Source organism: Ursus arctos, unplaced genomic scaffold, assembly GCF_023065955.2.
Source record: "Ursus arctos isolate Adak ecotype North America unplaced genomic scaffold, UrsArc2.0 scaffold_20, whole genome shotgun sequence".
NCBI lineage: Eukaryota > Metazoa > Chordata > Mammalia > Carnivora > Ursidae > Ursus > Ursus arctos.
The window spans coordinates 4,659,349-4,680,831 of NW_026622875.1; the positions used below are offsets into that span (position 1 = coordinate 4,659,349).

General features: G+C 40.4%; 2 protein-coding genes across 3 annotated transcripts in view; one reads left to right on the forward strand and one right to left on the reverse strand.

Moving 5' to 3' along the window:
• SPTSSB (serine palmitoyltransferase small subunit B) overlaps window positions 1-15,532 on the forward strand; it is a 31,136-nt gene extending 15,604 nt beyond the window's left edge. The window contains exon 3 of the mRNA XM_026497426.4: window positions 14,558-15,532. Within this exon, the coding sequence (XP_026353211.1) occupies window positions 14,590-14,820 (231 nt within the window). The 5' untranslated portion in view covers window positions 14,558-14,589 and the 3' untranslated portion in view covers window positions 14,821-15,532. The remainder of the gene's footprint in view (window positions 1-14,557) is intronic.
• OTOL1 (otolin 1) overlaps window positions 1-21,483 on the reverse strand; it is a 197,276-nt gene that overhangs the window by 108,607 nt on the left and 67,186 nt on the right. Inside the window, exons 7-8 of one of the 2 annotated variants that reach the window (XR_008960687.1) lie at window positions 4,180-4,306; window positions 3,314-3,457 (exon numbers count right to left, since the gene is read on the reverse strand). The gene's annotated coding sequence lies outside the window, so the exon portion shown is untranslated. Of the gene's footprint in view, window positions 1-3,313; window positions 4,307-21,483 lie in introns of both variants that reach the window. The other variant, XM_057316067.1, reaches the window with a different exon arrangement.

Genomic DNA, 21,483 nt, shown 5'->3' on the forward strand with positions numbered 1-21,483 from the left:
AAAATAGAAGTCACTTAAGTTAAGCATGTAGCGATGCCTGCCACAGTGACACTTAATACATGTCATTTCTGTTCCCTGAACAGAATTTCACATTATAAAATTCTAGTGTTTTTAAGGAGATCTGAATTTGTTTTCTAGGGCTAGTATAACAAAGTCCTACAGCCTTGGTGGCTTAAAACCAGAGAAATGTATTCTCTGAAAGCTCTGGAGCCTGAAGTCAGAAATCGATGTGTTAGCTGGGCCACACTCCCTCCAAAGGCTATAGGGAAATTTTTCCTCTGCACCTCCCGTGCTGGGATTCATAACTTAATTACAGCTACAAAGACCCTTTTTCCAAATAAGGTCACATTCACAAGTTCCAAGATGTGGACATATCTCTTTGGGATCCACCATTCAACCTACTACGATATCTTAATTCAAATACGCCAATGTCTTGGGAGATTCCCTCAGGGATTCTTCACCAACAAGCTCACATTTATTCAAAGAGGGAAAAGAACATTTTCTCTCACCCTATTTAGGCCTACAGTTAAATTGGTTGTAAAATCTGCCGGCTGAAAATATTTTTCTTAATATACCCAGTTGCTATTAGCCTTCTCACATTTACTTGAAAATCAACAAAAGTCTTAAGAAACAAGCAATTGTTACCCAGTTAAAAGAACAAGCCTGGAGCGCAGCACTTGCCCGCTTTTCACTAGAATCATGCAAGGTAGCCATGCACTTGGGAACAGGTGAAAGAGAATGAAGCCAGCAACAATATGTCTACACTGTTGCCAGGAGAATGAGAAATCCACTTGGCTAAATTGCCAATGAGACCTTTTTCTTTTATTTATTTTTTTAAAGATTTTATTTATTTATCTGAGAGAGAGAGAGCACAAGCAGGGGGAGTGGCAGGCAGAGGGAGACGGAGAAGCAGGCTCCCCGAAGAGCAGGTAGAGCCCCATGAGGGACTCGATCCCAGGACCCTGGGATCATGACCTGACCGGAAGGCAGTTGCTTAACCAACTGCGCCACCCAGGTGCCCAACTTTTTTCTTTTAGTATATCATTTAAGTAACTCAATTTTAAGTACAAGATCCTAAGATTGAGAGTAATTTAATTGCCTAAAAGCAACAACATGTTTTGACATAACTCTGTAAACACCTGTCTTTCCTTTCTCCCCTCCTCTTCTCCCTCTATTCCCTACGCCAGAAACTAGCTGACCTAGAATGCCAACCAACCCAGTAGGGAAATGCCCCCTGATCTGGGGGTTGGCAGAGAAAATACCTCAACAAAGCTATGTCCATCTCCGTGACTCTTGGAGTCAGCCTAGATTTCCACTCATTTGCCTGAAAGCAGAAATAACTGAGACACTGAAGCAGCTCAGTTGAGGGCAGTGAAAAAGCAACAGACTATATTACTACTGTCACAAAACTCATGCCTGTGGGAGTTCAGCGCTCCTGGGCACCAAGATAAGAAAAACACTGAACTCATCAACAGAAGCATTCCAAACAGTGTAATAAGAAGTAAAAAATAAACCAGAAGAATGAGGAGGAGGAGGAAGGACAGAAAACAAACAAAAACAAAAAAGTTTTATGAGCAAATATTCGATGTTATCCAAAAAATAAATTTGCAAAAAGAACTACTGTTAGAACATACTATGGGAAGGGTCTTGGTTGACCAGCTGCCTATCAAACAGATTTCCCTTGACAGGACTCCGGCAGCAAGTGCTCAGCAGGTACGATTATGATAAATCAGTGTTGCTGCAACTCACTTTCTTCGGCGTCAAATTGTTTCTTAGAAATAAGTTTTCTGTTTCTGGAGACACATCAGATATAATGACGATAGACAGGATGAGATAAAGCTTAATTTTTCATGGTCAGACTTCTAGCTCCTAAGAAAACAGAGTCCTTAGAAACAAACAGTAAGCATGTAGTTCCCTTATCAAATTGTGGGTTTGATGGCCAAGAGCTGGGGAAGAAAAGACAAAGGCAGAACTGTTAGGATGTGCATGGACTACAGTTGCTTGGAAAGGGCATTGAAACGACAGTAGAAAAGTTTCAGCCAAACAGTTTAACCACTTTTCCGCTCTTACTCCCTTTTAAGTGCTCTGGGTACTGGGGTCTTATAAGCCCCATATTTCACATTACTGTCAAAAACGAATAAGCATATCATAGAATTTACGATTCCCACAAGGACTGCATTCTGTATACTGAATTTCACTAATGCCAAGAATACACGTAAACATGTCATCCCTCCTCTCAGAAGGTTCTTTGTAGTTTGGAAGTTCCCAATTTTCCTCTTGTATCCTAGAAGTCAGGAAGAAGGGAACTCCCTGGGACCTCAGAATCATTATTTGAAAACGTTTGGGGTTATTTGCTTTCTCAGCTTTGGATGGTACAGCTACGTGATTTTGCTCAGCTAGTCACGCCCCACTACAAATTGAGAATCTCAATGACTTTTAATGACAAAAAATATACATTGTTCAGACTGCTTAATTTTTTTTAAAGATTTTATTTATTTATTTGAGAGAGAGAGAGAGAGCAAGCACGAGCAGGGGGGAGGGGAAAAAGAAGAGGGAGAAGCAGACTCCACAATGAGCAGAGAGACCGACGCAAAGCTCGATACTAGGACCCTGAGATTATGACCTGAAACGAAGGTAGATGCTTAACCGACTGGGCTACCCAGATGCCCCTGTTCATACTGTTTTAAAGTGTATTTTTACATTTCAGTCCTCTATAATGTTTAGAGTTATTCATTGACATTTAAAATTTTTAATTGCAGTAAGATCCACTACATATAACATAAAAATTTGCTATCTTAACCATTTTTAAATGTATAGTTCAATAGTGTTAGATATATTCACATTGCTGTGCAACGGGTTTCTGGAATGTTTTCATCTTGCAAAACTGAAACTCCATACCCATCAAACAACTCCCAACTTCCGCCTTCCCCCAGCTCCCGGTAAAACCACCATTCTACTTTGTTTCTATGAGTTTGACTACTCTGGATATCTCCCGTAAGTGAAGTCATACAGCATTTGTCTTTTTGTAACTGGCTTATTTCACTGGGCATAGTGTCCTCGAGTTTCATCCATGTTGTAGCATGTGTCAGAACTTCCTTCCTTTTCAGGGATGAATAATATTCTATTCTATGTATATACTGTATTTTATTCAGCCATTTTCACTCATCTGCTGGTGGACATTTGAGTTGCTTCCACTTTTTGGGTATTGTGAATAATGCTGCTTTAACAGGTGTGTACATTCAATGATTTTTTAAAAATTATTTATAATGACTTTTAGGCTACCATTAGTGCTGCAACTCTGTTTATGTTTTACCTCTAAAAACAACTTGGCAGACCTTGAGAACGGTATCTTCAGAAGGAAAAGTCCACCCAGAAGTGATACTCTTTCCTCTGTCCTTCATTATAGGATAACACGGTTTCTTCTTCTTTAATAAAAACAGTAATAAAGATGTTCATCCTAAGAAATGACAGTCTAGTTAAAAGCTTGGCTCAGAATCCCTACTCTCCACTCCAGTTTTGGCAGAAATAAACAGGGGTACTTGCTCTTTTTCTATATGAGTAAACAAAAGGATACCAGGAAAAACACAAGATACAAGATCCTGCTTGTTACAAATTTCTCTTCCTATTCATAACTTCTACTCAACACTGATGTACTTACTGCTGTTTTTTAGCTTCAAAATATTTATCTTCTTTTTGATAGCTACACAACCTAGAGACTGATCTAATGCGAACTTCATATTTCTTAAACCACTATGAAATTTTCTGTTAAAGTCAAATTCTACATTTTCTTCCCCAGGCAGAAGTCCTTAATTCTTAAATCCCTCTGGAATCTGTCAGAAGATGCCAAACGACAAGGATTACTTTGAAATTACAGTTATTCAACACGCGCCATGTTGCCCAGTGGTCTCAGTTGGTAGTTGGGCTGGAAATACATGTTTTCTCTTGTTCTGCTTTTGTTGGTGTCAATGGCAGTTGGAGGCAATAAGGTCGGTTCAGATGGCCACAAAAACCTTGCTCTTGCATACAGTTCAAACCAACACTGAACCAACAACAACTCGGCTAAATTGTTGCTGAGACTTTTTCTTTTTAGTACATTATTTCAGTAGCTCACTTCTAAGTACAGGATTAGACAATTTAGAGTAACTTAGTTGCCCAAAGCAGTAACATGCCTCGACTTACGATTGTTTGTTTCTTCCTCTCCAAGGAGCCTAGAATTATTCAAATCCATCACTTCCGGTCTGACTTCTAATATTCACCCTGGTATCAGCATGAGGCATTGGTTGCAAAAGGATGGCTGGAGAGTATTCTAAGATGGAAAGGAAATTCACTGGAAAATGTTGAGCAAGGACAGAGCTTTCTGTGAGGCACAGAAAACACTGCAGTCCTCCACAGAAAACTTAGAGCAAGATATCTGGAAAGTGGGAAACCCATAAACTGCTATTATGCCAGATTGTTACATAGACACAATATGAGGTTTTGCCATTAATCATAGGAACTTTGTATCTTTGTGAATCAAACCGTGTTCACATAAAGCAGCAGCTTGCAATGAGGTCCCCAAGACGAGAACTATTACATAAGGTTGTGCAGGGCACAGCCCACACAATGGTATGTGGTCGCCCTGCCCAAGACACATTTGAAAACATGCTTAGAGATTGCAACGCCCTTCAAGTCGTGGTTTGTGGTAATCACTATATACGTGTGTTTCATTTTTTCAAAAACATTACTAGACAATTCAACTAGCAAACACAAATTAGGTTGAGGTTTTTTTTCCCTATAAAAAATACACAACACTCCATTAGAGGTAACCGTTATTTCACAAAGACTCTTTGACTCTATAACTTAGGAAAAATCTTGCAGATAGTTTAAAGTTGCACCAATCCACAAGAAACAACAACAAACACTACTAGGACCATGACTATGACTTCTAACGAGCTCACAACCTACCCCTACGTTGCCTACCGCATCACTGAGACAGACTTAGAGGCAATTATGCTTGTCTTCATTTTACGCAGAGAGGCTGGGACCCAGAAGATTTTGGAACTTGTTCAGGGACAGAAGCAAAATGAATGAATGAATAAGTGAATACAGAAGAGTAAAGCTACAACACAGTTCAGGTCCTGGGATTTTTCTCTATTAGAACAAATTTTCTACCCACCAATCTTAAATAATTACTCACCTGGAGTAAGCACTTGTGAAAGCCATTTTAATGGGCTTTAAAACTACTTCACAAGTGTTGGGTTTTTTTTTTTTTTTTTACCAGCTTCTTTCCTTCCTACAAAAAGACACATTGTACTGAATTTGCAAAAAAACGATCTGCCTAAAACTCATTGCCTGGAAGCAGACAGTGAGAATTCATAAGTACCTTTTATGTAGCCCCCTGTGCTACGGAAATATTAAATAAGTACAAGTGTGGTCCCTGCCCTCACCCCACTTACAGTTCAGTCAGTCAGCCAACCAGCCAGCCAACCAGCTCACCAGCCAACAAGAATCCCACATTCCAGGCACTGGGGATAAAGAAGATGACGGGGGCATATTCCCATTCTCAAAGACCTCACAGTATAGTGGAGAAACAGACTATATACATGGCCATTTATAATATGGTGTAGGTGCTGAAATGTTGCTCCAATTAAAACACAGAAAAGAAAGCAATATATTTTCCTCAGGAAGGGTAGTTTCCTGACAATGTTTCATAGAAGAGAAAATAGAGGAGCTAGGTCTTGGAAGTAAACAGGATTTTATCTAGAAGAGAAAGGGCACAAGAACATTTCTAGAAAAAAAAAAAAAAGAAAAGATCAATAAAAGCATGGAAGCTTAAGAGTGAATGGAATTCAGCAGGACAGTTCAGAGATGCTGCTGGAGAGGTAGAAAAACGAAATCGTGAAGGGCCTTAAAGGAATATTTCATATCATAGGAAATGGAGAGCCACTGAAGGGCTTCAAGCAGAGAAATTAATCTGTGATTTTAGAAAGGTAAGCCCAGCATCAGGAGGGAAGATTGTTAAGGTGAAAATGAAATAAGATGGTAGGCTATTTCATTAGTCCAAGCAAGAGATGGAGAGAATCCATAGTGCTGCCCCGTAAAATTTCCTGCCATGATGGAAATTCTATATCCATGCTGTCCAATATGGTAGCCATGAGCTACATGTGGCTACTGAGCACTAAATATAAAAAATAAATTAAAAATAAATTTTAAAAAATAAATTAAGAAAATAAAAATAAATTAAATTGCCCCATGTGACTAGTGGCTGCCATATTGGACAGTGCAGAGTCATCTTAGAGAAGCCTTAAAGCAGGGTGTTTCCAACTGCAGGTTATAATTGGTGTAGCTCACGGTTGGGATATTTTTTAATCACCAAAGAGAATAACATAGAGTGCAGTAGAATTAAGTCAAATCAAAAAGAACGGAATAGAAAAGAAAGTAGCATGCACTATAGAGTAATACTGTGAGAGATGTTTGTTTCAGTTATGGAGCTGTGTGTGTGTGTGTGTGTGTGTGTGTGTGTGTGTACTCCAGATCACAGTGCAAAACGTACTTTCCCTCTCCTCTCTATTCTGTTTAAAAATATTTGAAAGCCGTTCCTTTATGAAAAGGTATTATTTAACTATGTTCAGAGTTATTAGCAAGACATTCCCAGAAGAGCAGAGTTTAGTTCATTGGAGTTTAGAATAGGGATAACTTTGGACCAAGAGTTTCCTAATTATGATTTTGCCTTCAAAAAATTAATAGACTTTATTGTTTAGAAGAACTTTAGACTTACAGAAAAATTGAGCAGATAGTACAGAGAGTTCCCACATACCCTGCACCCAGTTTCTCCTATTAAGATCTTACATTAGTGTGACATGTGTTACAATTAATGAGTCAATGTTGATATGCTATTAAGTAAAGCCAATACTTCACTCATATTTCCTTAGCTTTTACCTACTATCCTTTTTTTCTATTCCAGGATTCCATCCAGGATAACATATTACACCTAGTTGCCATGTTTCCATAGGCTCCTTTGAGTTTTTCACACTTTGCTTGCTTCTGATGACCTTGAGAGTTTTAAGGAGTACTGATTAGGCATTTTGCGGATGCCACTCTGTTGGAATTTTGTCTGATGCCTTTTTCTCATGATTACACTGAGGTTTTGGGTTATTTGGGGGAAGACCACAGAGGTAAAGTGCCATTTTCATGCCATCATATAATGGATACCTGCCGTCAACATTATTTATCACTATTGATCTTGTCCTTGGTCCATTGGCTGATCAGTCTTCTCCACTCTAAATTTACTTTTTTATCCCCCCCTGTCAAACAGTACTTTGGGAGGAAATCACTCTGCTCCTTTTAAAAATGACTTACTTAGGGACACCTGGGTGGCTCAGTCAGTTAAGCGTCTGCCTTCAGCAAAGGTCATGATCCAGGGTCTTGGGATCGAGCTTAAGGAAGAAAGGTCTCCTTGCTCAGCGGGGAGCCTGCTTCTCCCTCTGCCTGCTGCTCCCTCTGCTTGTGCTCTCTCTCTCTCTCTCTCTCTGTCTCTGACAAATAAATAAAATCTTTAAAAAAAATAAGTAAAAATAAATTACTTAATTAAAGGGAGGTTTGAACTTGAGTAAATCATATTGAGTTCTTTCCAAAGAAAGCTACTTCTGAGTACAGACAGTCTCTTTTTAGATACAGCACCTCTCTCCGCAGCAGGCAGGACACTTTTTTACATCTCAGATTTTCAGGTTCCAAATATGAAGCACACACACACACACACACACCCCAAAACTGAGTGACTGACGCAAAGTTCCAAAATAAGTCAGAAAGGAATTAACCCAAAATCAATGGCAGATCCTTCTGACTTTTCTCCTCAGGCCCAGATTCTGACGTTTCAGAAATAAATTTAACCCAAAATGTGTTAGGGTTTTTTATAAGAGGGAAGATTCATTTTTAGCTAGTGTTTAGAAAGGGAGATCCCACACTGAGAAAATCCAGTAATTTGGAGAACCTTCTTTAGGTGGAGGAGGGCTGCAAGATCAGGGCTCTGCGATGTCCGCAAGGTCACTGCCAAACCACCTGTTACTTCCCCCTCATTGCAGTTGCCTAACCTCCTGCCATTCCTGTTCTCATGGACAGAAAACAATAACGGAGAACTTCCTGAGCAAGCCCAGCCTCTCCTTTCGTTCCTTCCCTGCACGTTCCCTTTACAATGCTCTCGTTTCATGACTCACACATATGGGTTCATGGGAACACGTGGGCCTTTCTTGTTGCTGTGTGTATTCTTTCTTGTCTATACAGGCCAGAGCAAAGTCCTGCCCCTGAGTAATGTGGGTCATAAGTCCCAGGTCCTCTCTGTTCATTCTGGGAGAAGAGGTGACACTTGATCTCCTTCCTCAGGGTACATAAATCTAGTGAGGGGAAAAAAAAATCATCACCCATTGATCAAAGGGCAGTGACATTCAGAAATAAAAAAATAGTCACTTACTCTCCAATCAGTTATAAGATAACTTCCTAGGGACTTCCAAGCCCTTACTATTTCCCCTGCCCCAGGGTCCCTGTTCATTCGCAGGATTGTCTCTTCCCCTGGTTCCCAGGACTCTAATAATCCTTCTCCTTCTTCCTCCCCTTGGTAAAACTCTGCTTTACCAAGTTGGGTAAAGCCATGGGTAAAGCTATTTATCACAGTTTCTCTAATAATAATAACAAAACTATTCTTTTGCACATCATAGCTTGGGTAAAGCCATGCTAAGATGTGTATACTAATAAGAACCTTAATTTTTGCCAGTTCCCAGTAACATTTGCAATAAATAAGCATCCTTATTTGATCAGAGGAGATCCTCATTTGGTCAGAGGAGCATCTGAACTGTGGGAATTCAGGGAAGAGTCTTGAGTAAGAGAAGAGTAGAGTCTGGGGAAACAGAGGTTGGGCCGAGGTCTTCCAGATACCCTACACACCTGAGCCATTGTCCTTGCTCAACTTTGAGTCTTCTAAGACTGCAGAAAACCTTCACTGGAATTTTCACTTCATTCATCCAATGTCAATTGCCAAGACACAGGGTGCTCCCCACCTGGTTTAGTCACTTCAATTTGGTTTGACAAACCAATTTAAACGTCAACCAATTTAATAACAATTTGATGTTAGCCCCATAGACTGGGCCCTTTTCTTTAAAATGAAAGATGTGGTCTAGGGGATCTCTATGGTCCATCCAGTCATTAACATTCTAAATTTCACTTTAGCTACCTAATACATGCGGTAAATATTATCTCTAATGTATATTGGTGGAATATACTCAGCTGAATTATAATCCTCAAGGCAATGATGACTGTTTCTGTCACCATGGAATCTCTAGTTCCTGGTGTAATTACCAGCTTGTCAATAATTATTTCAGTAAATAAAAGGGAGGGAGGGGGGGAAGAAGGGATGGCTTTCTCCAGTTAGATTCTATCTTCCTGTCTATGTGCTTCCTCCATAGGCAAATCCCTTGAATTGATGCTTTGCATTTCTGCTAATTCTTCCAGCAACCCTAAACAGTAAGGATTATTGTCTCCATTTTACAGGTGAGGAAATTGAGACCCAGGACAATTAAGTACCTGGACCAACGTCACACAACCAGTGTGTGGAGTCAGGATTTGATCCAACACCTATCTTTATTCCCAAACCCATACTCTGCATCATGCAAACACAATAAAGGCACTTTCCAAACTATAAATGATCCTTTGAAAATATAAATTGTTTTGTTATTACTATTAGAGAAACTCTGATAAATCAAATCCATTAGGCACCTTAGAATGTGGTCCCACAGTAGTCCTCATGTTTTTAAAACAATGGCCCAGAGAAAGCCTTTCCTTAGGCTTCACAATCCATTCCTCCAGGTAACACTGCTGCCCTTTGCTTCACCCCCTACTTCTTACATACAGCTTCACTTGTTTTGTGTCCCACAGAGGCTCCCAGCCCTCCCAGTTCACCCAGGGGGGTACCCATCACTCAGCTTCAGCTGTCAGTCATACCCACGTAGGCCTGGAGACATATCACTATCTGCTTAAGTAATGCTGTCCAAAAGCACAGCCTCCTTAAAGATCTAGGAAGCTTTTACAAATCATCAAGTTTAGAGGGAAGTTTTTTTTTAAAGGCAACAAACTACTGCCTCCCTCATTTCCATATATGGAAATCATCTTTCGAAAGCACACAACTGAAAACAAGGAGATTTGTTGTGTGCTGGAGTGAAGTTACCATTTTAAGTCCTTTGTTTGGCTTTGTCGGGATAGGGCATTAGGTCTTTAAGGAACTGGGCAAACAAATTCCACATTTCATTATGAGAAATTAAGACTTTAAGATGTTTGCTCTCGTCCAGTTCTAAGTTACCTATGGGTAATTCATTCCATGCATTTCTGCCATTTTGTTTCTCCAAATTCAGCCTATTCTCCTAGCTTCCCTCTTAGCAACTTTCCACGTCCTTTCCCCCGTGTGGTGCTCATTCCTGACCCCTCATCCACTGCGCGTTTGTTACATGGTCCAGCGTGCTGCCTATAAGAGTGTCTCCCACCTACAGCGCCATTTAGCGGACAGATTCCTTCTGAAGCCATTACTGTTCGGAAGAAATCACACAGTAGTACTCAAAATGCATTTGTTAGTGAATGAGGGAATTCTGCCCACATTACTCATCTTAAAGAGGTGTTTTTTGTTTTTTGTTTTAAATCTTGGATGTGGTCCCATAGGAAATTTAAAAATGGGCTCAAAAGGAAGTAGAAATATATTACCTAAGCAAATCTAGAAGCTAAATACAGTGTTAGTCTAACAATAGATAGTAACAGATGGTTTTCCAATAATAACCAACTCACTCTTCTCACCTTTTCTTTTAAGTTTTATAAAATGTTATCCCATTTTATTCTGTAAAAATGCACGTAGATTCTAGAATGTACTGTAATTCTATTTCTTTTTTTCCTCAACTGCGTTAGTAATTCTTTTTTACTAAAGTGTAGTTGACCTACAACATTGTGTTAGTTTCGGGTGTACGACACAGAGCTTCACTCACCAGCGCTCCGCACAAGTGTAGCCGCCCTACAAAGTTACTACGGTTACCACTGACTATAGTTCTTACGCTGTACTTTTCTTCCCTGTGACTAATTTTATATAGTTACCTTTCCACCTAAGAAACAATAAATAAACTATCTTTAAAATTGCTTTTCATCAATAAGGGAAAAGAGAATCAAATGCCTTTTATTGACTTGAGTCAATAAAGTGAGATGTGGCGGTACAAGCACTTTTGCATGTCCGAGCTGGCTCCTGAGAATGCTGGGAGGTGACGCTGGGGCCTGGGAAAACTGGCAAGGAAAGACAAACTTTTAAAATCTTGATTCTTTAAATTGTTAGCAGTATACAACCAAAGCCTTACCAGGTACCCACCTCTGGCGTAATGCACGTCGGTGTGCTTCAGGTCTATTGTTTGTCTGTTCGATTGATTGGTTTTTACGGTTGAAAACAATGGACATTGACTGTCTCATGGTTTCTGTGGCTCAGGAATCTGGGCACAACTTAGCTGCATGCCTCTGGCTCACGGTCTCTCACAAGACTGCAGTCAAGGTGGCCATCGGCGCGCTCAAGCAAGAAATTTAATTTTAGAAGAGAAAGCTATACTTCACATTGGGGTAAAGACTACTAAAAAAAATTTTTTTTAAATAGAAGAGAAAGCTATGGCCAGGCAATTAATTTTGAGTATTTTTAAAAGCTAAAATGTATAGAGAAAAAATCAATGATATTTCTAAATGAGTAATTTATCTCATTTATAAAAGTGAAAAGAGTATTAAGAATATTTTAAGCAGATTTTCGGTAGGAGGTCGATTCTGAATGAGTAATGCCCATGGGACAGTGAGGTATAGATTTTCTGAAATGACTGGCTTTGAAAATCATTTAAACTTGTCTTCAGAATGCAGAGAAGGCCTCGTGTCCATATGAGCTTAACGCCTTATTCTCTCAAACCACAGCCCCCTTCACTCACAGGATAAAGACAAAATATTTAGCTTATGCAAGTAGGCATAACTGCAGTGCTTGGCCTAACTCTGGCCATTCCCTTCTCTTCAGTTTTCTCCTATTCCCACTCTCCATCCCCAGATGTCTATGGCTCCATTCCCTGAGCCCCGCAAACATCTATCAAACCTCTTCCCACCTCTAACTTTTGTACGAACATAAGTTGATCCCTCTCTTGGCCATTCTCCCCACCTGACTACCCATTTTATCTGTATGACTTATAGGCATCCCTCGGATCTTGTCTCAAGCATCTCTTTCTCCAAGACTTGCTGAGACTGGATCAGGTTTCCCACAGCCTCTTATACATTACTCTTTTCACTAAGGGCATAATGTAGTTGATAATTACATATTTGTGTATATCATTTGATTGCTACCTGTCTCTTCAACGGGACCAAACTTCCTAAGGGGAGGGTTTGTGCCTGTCTGAGCCATTGTTGTCCCACCTTTGCCTAGTACAGCCTGGACATGACACCTGATGAATGTTTTCTCACACTCCCAAACAATTACCCAGTGCCACCCTGAACCCTATCTAGGTAATGAAGAGGAAGCAAATATGGGCAGCCGTGAATGAGATTTTTAACAATTAAGTTTGAAATACACAGTTGTCTAGTAGGACAACCTACAAGCTCAAAGAGTGTTACCTCCTAATTTTCTCCATTTTGGCCTATCAGTGGAAGATGTTGGTGGCTTGGATAATATGCTCCCTGAAATGACCGCTTCGGTCATTCATTTCCTCTGAGACCTAACTCTACTGGCCTTTGCTCTTTCTCTGCATCCAGAGCTAGGAATGAAAAAGAATGTTGGAAGTGACTTCTTATCAAGGTCCAGCTACCAGGACAAGGCATTTCCAGCCAATATTTAATTGCCCCTCTGGCTTCTAGGACAGATGGGAGGCTGACTTTTCTTTTCATAAGAAAGCACGAGGACTTCAGTTTGTGTCACCTACTTATTTGGATTATCCTGGCCATTATTACAGATAGTCGTAACCTGGTAACACAAAGACTTTCCATTTTAAGTTCTTGTGGAAATTACCCTTATCAGAAAGAGTTACTTATCAAAGCCAAGCTGTTGAAAGTCAACAATAGCTAACCATATCCTACCGAGGTTGGGGCTATGAGTGATCTATAATTATTTTTTTTTTAAGTTGGTTACTCATTATTCATTTACTCGTTCATTCAGCGCATATTTACTTATGACCATCTTTGTGCCGGCCTTTAGGATCATGAAAGTCTCCCCATAGCCTGAAGAGTCCATAGTCTTATGGAGCAAAAACATCTTATTTTTACTCAAAGATAACCAAACGAAAGACAGACTTTTAGGTCAGAAGATAGAAATGATCTTTAAAAACTTGAACTGTGATTTGAATAGTAAACGTAATCAAAGTGGACTTAGATGATGTGGCACCATTATATTCTTAGGAGTAAGCAGAAGAGGCAGAAAGGTTGGCTTGTATTCCCATAGTGTCTATGAAAGTTCACAGAATCTTCCCAAGAATCTTTTTAAGAAATAATAGATGCCCGTCTTTTTAGGAAGTTTTACATGCATGTGGTTGTGTGATTCTATCTGGGGGCCAACAAAACATTTTTATATGGTTTTCACAAGTTCTCTACCCAAAAACCAAATGATCACCCAACTTTGGGCTTCCCATTTGTTTTGAAGGTCCCCAAGACCACCCACATATTCAGTGACTCACCAGAAAGACTCACAGAACTCAATATGTATTTACACTCACAGCTAAGGACTATTACAGTGAAAGGGTGTACAACAGGCTCAGCAAGCAAGAAAGATACAGGCAGCACTGGAAAAAATCCATTTACAGGCTTCTGTTGCTCTCTGCCTTCCATGAGTAGACAGACCAAGTGCGCTTCTTTCTCCATTAGCAAAAAGTGCTACACACAATATTTCTGCCCAGAAAAGCTCCTTAGAGACTCAGCACCAGGGTGTTTATTGGGGCTGGTTCCACAGACACCTTTTGCCTGATTACCAACATTTCAGACTTCCAGAATAAAGCAGGTGTTCATCATAAGTTATGGTGTTTGCACAGTTTAGGCATACTGAATCATCCTTTTCCATTAGGAAATAGAGAGAACATTCCTAAAGCCAAATTCCCAGATGCCAGCCAAGGGCCAAAAACTTGCAAGCAGACCCTTTTAAAGATAGCAGCCTCAGGCTTGCAGTATTAACTCTTTTCTGCACACCATTCTTTAAATTTTCTTCCAGAATACGTGTTGTAGGAAATAGAATATTCACATTTCTCACTCTTTGTATACATGGCTGAAGAAAATGTGCTTAGCCTCGATTTTTTCACTAGACTATTACTAGCAATGATCATTTTTAGATAAATATTACTATTATTAATAATATTGTTGCCATTAATCCTAGTAGTAATTATTATTCATAGTGGCAATATTATGAATTCCTATGATTAATATTCTGTGAATTATTTCTACATAATATTCCGTCCAATGATCGTTGATATTCTTTTAAAGGTTTCAACATGCTGAGATCATGAAGTCTAAGAAGATTCTGTATTTGGTTCCTTATTTTATTTTTCTTCTAATCTGTTAACAGGACAGATTTTCTGCAGCTTGAAGGAGCCAACCATGGATTTCAAGCGTGTGAAGGACTATTTCTCCTGGCTCTACTATCAATACCAAATCATTAGCTGCTGTGCTGTCTTGGAGCCCTGGGAGCAATCCATGTTCAATACCATCTTACTAACTATTTTTGCTATGGTGGTATACACCGCCTATGTTTTTATCCCAATCCACATTCGTCTGGCTTGGGAATTTTTCTCCAAAATGTGTGGCTATCACAGTACAATTTCTAATTGATTTTGTTTGCATTCTGTGAATCGGCATTGCCTAGGTATATGTTGCTTACAATCTACCGATTTACGTGAATACTGTGTCTTCTTTCACGTCTGATCTGAAAAGCTCTCTTCTCTATGCACTCTTACATCTTGCCTGAAATGTGGGATAGAGGTCTTTTAGGTTCTTTTGTACATGCTACATTGTGCATCCATCCATATAATACAAACACCTTACCTCACATACCAACCATATTCTCTCAACTTAAATCTACAACTTGAGATTTTTTTTTAATCAGGAAATTTCATATAAAATTTTTCTGAAAAGTAGGCTTATAAGAGACCTACCGGAATCATATTTAAAATGCTCCCTTGATACTTATTCTGTACTAAAGGGTATATTTTTAAAAAAAATTGTTCATAAGCTCCTGTCAAAAGTATTCTACCCTTGTTTAAACATATAAAAAGATGTGAATAAATTATATGGGCCCCCTAAAGTCTTATTTTCCAGTAAAATGCTGATACCTAAAATTCTTTTACTTCAAGTGCAAAAGAATAGGCTAGAGGCAATTATCTCTTCTCAGACATGGTTCATGAATTATTTCAAATGCCTCTAGAAGTCTGGCTTTATAAGAGTTTAAAATCAACAATGTTGATTTTAGATAACACAGTAAGTATTATAATACAAAAAATATTAAGTGTAAGGAACAAAATATAATCAAAGTAAATTCAGATATTGTGACTCGTGATGCTACCTTGCCTTGCATGATGCTGGGCGGGGCGGGGGGGAAGAGAAAAATTGTTTTCTTTCTGTGATTTCACTCAGTAGAGGGGGGGTGGGGGGAAGCACGTATCGGGTTACAGGAAGAAAAGCTAATAAATAGGCTGGAAGTAATATTCTACCAGCAGGAACTCGACAGCTCCAGTTAAATGCTTTGATACAGTGGCTCCTTTGCAGAGCAAAACCAAGATTTATTAAATTTCCTTCCAAGTGTTTATCTTAAAACAAATACAAGTTTTTAATTGTACTGCTGAATCAAACGTGAATGCCAAAGACCAAACCTTACCGTTTGTCTTTCCTTTCAACAAATATTAAGGTTTGTAATTCTGAGGGTAAAAATGTAAATAGTTTTTGGACAATATTTGCACCCATGTTTGCGTTATGGAAAAAACATTTCCAAGGAAGGCTAGAGAGAAAGATGTTTGGCATGCCAAATTAACATGCATGTTTGTTAAAACCAAACCAAACCAAACCAGATCTGAACCTGTACTTGCTGATTTTTGCAAAATAAAATTAGGTTTAATTTTGTAAATAAAATATTCACCTCCAGATTTGCTTTTTCCTAATATTGCACTAACTATCCAGGTGCTTCCATCCACATTTGTCCCTGAACTTAACTTTTCTTACTAATCCATTGGGGAAACTGATCTTAAAACAGAGGATAAAATGACTGTTTATCGAGGGTCTCCTCCGTAGTGAACCCATTTACATGTTGGAGTAGATGTTATGGTCTCCCAGTTACAGGTAAGGGATGTGGAACTTGGGAAAGATGTGTTTCTCGTTCAAGGTCCTTTAGCTGCCAGTGGCAAAGCAAGGAAGCAGAGCCAGGGCGGGGCCACTCCCGGCCCGGAAATATTTGCCACATGAGAGGCCATGGGAGGACGACGTGAGCAAACGAAAGATGATGGGATGGGGTCACCGCCATGTTAGGAAGCAGAACCACACGATTAAAAGAGGCAAGGGCATGAGGAGACAGCTGAGGTCAGAGGAACAGGTCCCAGCTTCCACGTTTGCTGCTTACCCAGGTGCTGTGTTCACCCATTTCTATGCTGTCCAGGCCCATGTGCTTATTTTGAAAGATTGCTTTCACTTTTAAATATTTAACAGAGGATTCTCAGTTAAGCATGAACTTGGACGCATTCCCAATTCACAATGATTCAACACCCTTATATACATGGACCCCGGCTAAGTACTCTTGGAATTCAATTACAAAGATACTGCATTGACCTTCTTAAAATTCTCCTTCTAAAAATAAGAGTTAAAATAAATGTGAAGAGACACAATAAAGCTTAATAAAAGATATTGCAAAGCACTGCCCCAGGATGTCACTTTGAAGGTAAGGATTTCCTCTGAGCAATCAAAATGATAGAGACAGGGTTCAACAAATATAATCAAACGTAGAGTGTGGGGGGGACCATCTGCATGCAGACGGGAAGAAAGTCCCACCTGCTATGCTGCTCACTAGTCAATTTGCTACTCCAGGCAGAGAGGATTTACCATGACCATCGTTAGCTTAGATTACAAACACTTTTTATATGCTTTTTCTTTTCTTCTATTATTTGTGTATTTCAACAGTGGTCACAGAACTTCTAAAAAAGAATAGCTAAAAGTGTCCCGGTTAAAATGGGCTTCTGTGTGTCACTCACTAAACTTGGAATCATAAAGTGTTCCTGCACTGATATTGGCCAAGTCAACAACTGCTTTTACCTACCTGTGCGACAACAGATACAAAATGCTGAGAAATCAGGCAATTTTAACACCAATGTAACACTGGTCAGTCTTTGTTAATAAGTTGCGTATACCAAAAAAAAAAAAAATCACTTGTTCACATCTTCTACTTCTTTCTTTTTCCATGATTACAATATTTAGATTCTCTCACTGGCAGAGCATGTGCCCCTGGAAGTCAGGAAATGTGTTCTTATTTCTGAATCCCCAGCATCTAGCCCCGTGCATAATACAGAGCTTAGAAGATACATATCCCAGAGCACCTCAATAGTTCCCCATACCCTGTATCCACACAGATACAAGGAAGCTCAGTATTTGTATTGGGCCAACTTCAGAAAGAACAGCTTCCATCTATCAACCAAAAGAGTAGCACTCATTCATTCGTTTATTCATTCATTCAACAAACGTATTAAAAGTCAACCATGTGCTGAGAGAGGAATGGAGAGATGGACAGATATCTGATGAAGAAAGCGTAGTAAAAACTAGGTGGCAGGTATTTCACATGCCCATCGGAAAATTCTCTTAACTTTCATGCATGTTTGAAAGGTGTGTGTTGGTTTTTTTTAAAGACTTCATTTGTTTAAGAGAGAGCAAGAGCAAGCCAGAGAGAGAGAGAGCATGTGCAGGGGGAGGAGCAGAGGGAGAGGGAGAAGCAGACTCCCCACTGAGCAGGCATCCTGATGTGGGGCTCGATCCCAGGACCCTGGGATCACGACCTGAGCCGAAAGCAGATGCTTAACCGACTGAGCCACCCAGGTGCCCTTGTTTGAAAGTTTTTATAAAAAACAAACAAACACACAAAAACGCTGGAGGAAAAGTCTACTACATGCTAGTCGTTGAGCTTGCCACTAAGAAACAAAGATAAATGAGACAGAAACAGTAACATTACCAAATTCATGAATCATACAATCTGGTACACAAGATAACACAAGAAAAACATAAGCAAACAAAATATTTATGAGTTGTGGTAAGGTCTTATGAAAAGAGCAGAGTGCTGGAGAGGGAGCAACAGAATGTCGGGGAGAGTGGAGCACTTGGGGGACCCAGTGAGACTTACAGCCAAACTTCTCTCCCTGTAGGATGGTGGGGGGGGGGACGAGGTGGGAAGGAGGTGACCTTACATTGTAAGAGGGGGACACTGGCTGCTGTGTGAGGGTGGGTGGGAGGGGCAGGGGTCAGAGCAGGAAGACCCCATGCAGGAAAGGGCTGGACTAAGGCAGCAGCATCCCAAGCAGAGACACAGATGCTCTGATGTGACACATATTTTGGAGCTAGGAAGTCAACACATCCTGCTTATAGGTCCGATCAAAAGAGTAATTCCATTAAGTACTCAAAACCTTTTTCTTTAAACTCCAAAAGAAACTTCTCATTTTGGTAAAGTTACTTCCAGAGCTGATTAACTATCTTAAGAGAGGTTGAAGGAAGCCAGCTTCATATATTTTTTCTATTTTTTCCACTGTACTTCGTCAAGAGTCCTTACACTTCTAACTGGGAGAAAGGACTCCAGTTCTCTACCACGAAACAGAATGTTACTCTCTAGGTACTTTGCATCATCAAAACGGACTCACCAAAATAGCAGTAGCGTGGTTGTTCCAGGGATTAAATTATCCCAAGACTAATTCTAGAGCCTGAAAAGGCTTTAAAAGCAAACTTCGGGGCTCGGGTTCTCTTGGATTCATTCCTGGATTATTACACCGACACCAGTGAAAGTAATTGTATTGAGAAGATTTAATAGTAGTGTTATCAGAGCATGGCTGACCAATTTTTAATTTCAGTTATTTGGTTAGAAATTATGAGGATATAGGAGGCAGAAGGAGTTCCAAAAAAAATTAGTTGCCTTTACTATAATGGAAAAGCCTATTTCTGTAGCTTTTTGTGCACAATGATGACGTATTCCATTAACAAAATTCACACTTCGAATCATTTCCAGATGGAATTCAAAATTCAAATTGCTGCTTTTTATTATTGTATTTTTGTTCCTAACAGAGGCAGCACTTAACCCAGATGTCTGATTCTGGGGGAGGGGAGACTGCAACATGGAGGCGAGAGCGCCCCAGGTCCCAGCCTCCCAGCCTCTGCCGGGCACAGGCACACCCACACCCACACCCACGGCATGAGGTAAGTTCCCTGGATGGCATCATCCTGATCATTAGGGACGCAGCGACGGAGGACAGCCCCATGTCACTCAGCCTGGATTCCCACTCAGCGGTGAGACTGGAGAAAGGGACAAGGAGGAAGAAGAGACAGAGAGATTGGGGAAGGGGAGGGAAGAAGGAAGAAGGAGGAAGCCTTATCCTTTTGCTTTCTGAGTTTATACTGGGAAGGTCGCACTTCCAAGTAAAGTGCAATGTCTCTTCTCCATCTTCATCCCTTACAGAACCTCCCTGATCTCATATATTGTTTCACAGGCCATTTCACAACACAAGCCACATCCAAATGTTTTACATCTTGTTCATATTAATATTTCAGTTTTTTTTTTGTTAAAATACTTCATCTTTGCCCATGGTTAAAATAAATCTTCTGAATAATCAGGCAGCTGATCCTCTCTCCATCCTCCAGTGGGTCTTCCGTCTTCCCTCCCCTATGGCCTGGCTTCTAAGTTTCACAGAGTCTCACCCATCCCAACCCCTCTATGTCACTATTTTTCAAACTCAATAACCTCCTTAGAAAATTAGGGAATGGACTTGGGTCTCTCCAGACAGTCTTCAAATTAAAAAGTTTAGTCTATGAAATTCCAGTGACTCTCATCATCACAGCTTCCGGAAGCTTTCCCTGGTTATTCATAGGAACCTGACCTTTCTCTGAAATTCTCTGTAACCCCTGCACTAACCATCACTGTTATGGGAGAAAAGTAAGACAGTCCATAAGTTAAAAACAAACAAGCAAACACACACACAAAATCCCAAAGAGCAATCAGTCAGTCCTTTACCTCAGATTCAGTTGAGAAAACCTAGTTCATCGCGTGGGTGGTGGGTTTATAGGAGAGGTCTTCCTGGGGGACTCAGCTTGTACCTTGCATTTCGGGAGCCATGCCTACTCTGCAGCCCCTCCCCCATGCCTCCTCGCGGCCTCCCCCTGCCTACTTTTACTTGCAGCCCCAGGAAGGGTTCACTGTCATTCTCAGCAACCTCGGTTTTCACCGCTGGATGAACACAAAGGACTGGGGTTAGGAGGACTGGGAAGCAGTTGGGTTCCTGTCCTGGTCTAGCCAACAGACAGGTGTCCGATGTAACCTCTGGTAGCTTATCTTCTACACCTTGTTACGCAAAGGCATTACCATCCTCCCGGCCCGGAATTGCATTTCCCTGAGCCAGAAAAAGTTACTGGCTCCAAAGGAGAGAGAAAAAGGAAAAGTTCATTAACCACATAGGCATATTCTGGGTCTCTCCGTGTCAGTTCCCACAGTCCTGTGCCAGTTTGGCAGAGCCCAGACCACGTGTTTTGTGTATGTGAGTGTTTTGTGTTTTTGGCCCCATGTAATGTAGAAGCTTATTAAATGAACAGATTGATGCAGGAATTAAGTCCTTTTTACAATTCCAGGTGGGGAAGCAGAGAGTCCTAGCTCAAGCATGACCTGTCCTTAGAGTTTGTATTGAGTGATTCACCTCTACGGAGAGATTTTAAATTCTGAACGAGTAGGTGGAGGTTTTGAGAAATTACTGACCCTCTCTTATACTCTCTTACCTGTTACTCCTCTTCGGCTCCTACATTTTTCCTTCACAGCAACCCCCGCACGCTCACTGCTGAAAGGATTTTTAAAGGCTAGTTGACGAATTTACTCCTCAAGTACCACACCGTTGGTGCTCGTCGGTGGCCACACGTGAGAAGCATTTCGGAGTTTTAACTGGCCCCACCCAGAATATTAATCAAAGTCCCTAAAGGGGGCTCCAGCGTGGTAGTTTAAAAAGCTCCCCAGGTGATTCTAATATCCAGCCTAGACTAAGGCCCCTTTCCCCGGGCTTCGCTAAGCGCTAATTACAAGTTTAAAGCTGGACACTCCACTTAACTCTCTCCCACTTGCCAGGTTCCCCAAACAAGTCTACGAGAGGGTCAAGGCTCCACTGTTTCTCTAGACACAGTCTTAATCATAACAAATATCACTTCCCTACAGTTTTTCTGTAAAAGTGCTTAACACTCCCTTAAGAGCTTAAAGTGCTAAATAGTTAAGACCATCACACTCCC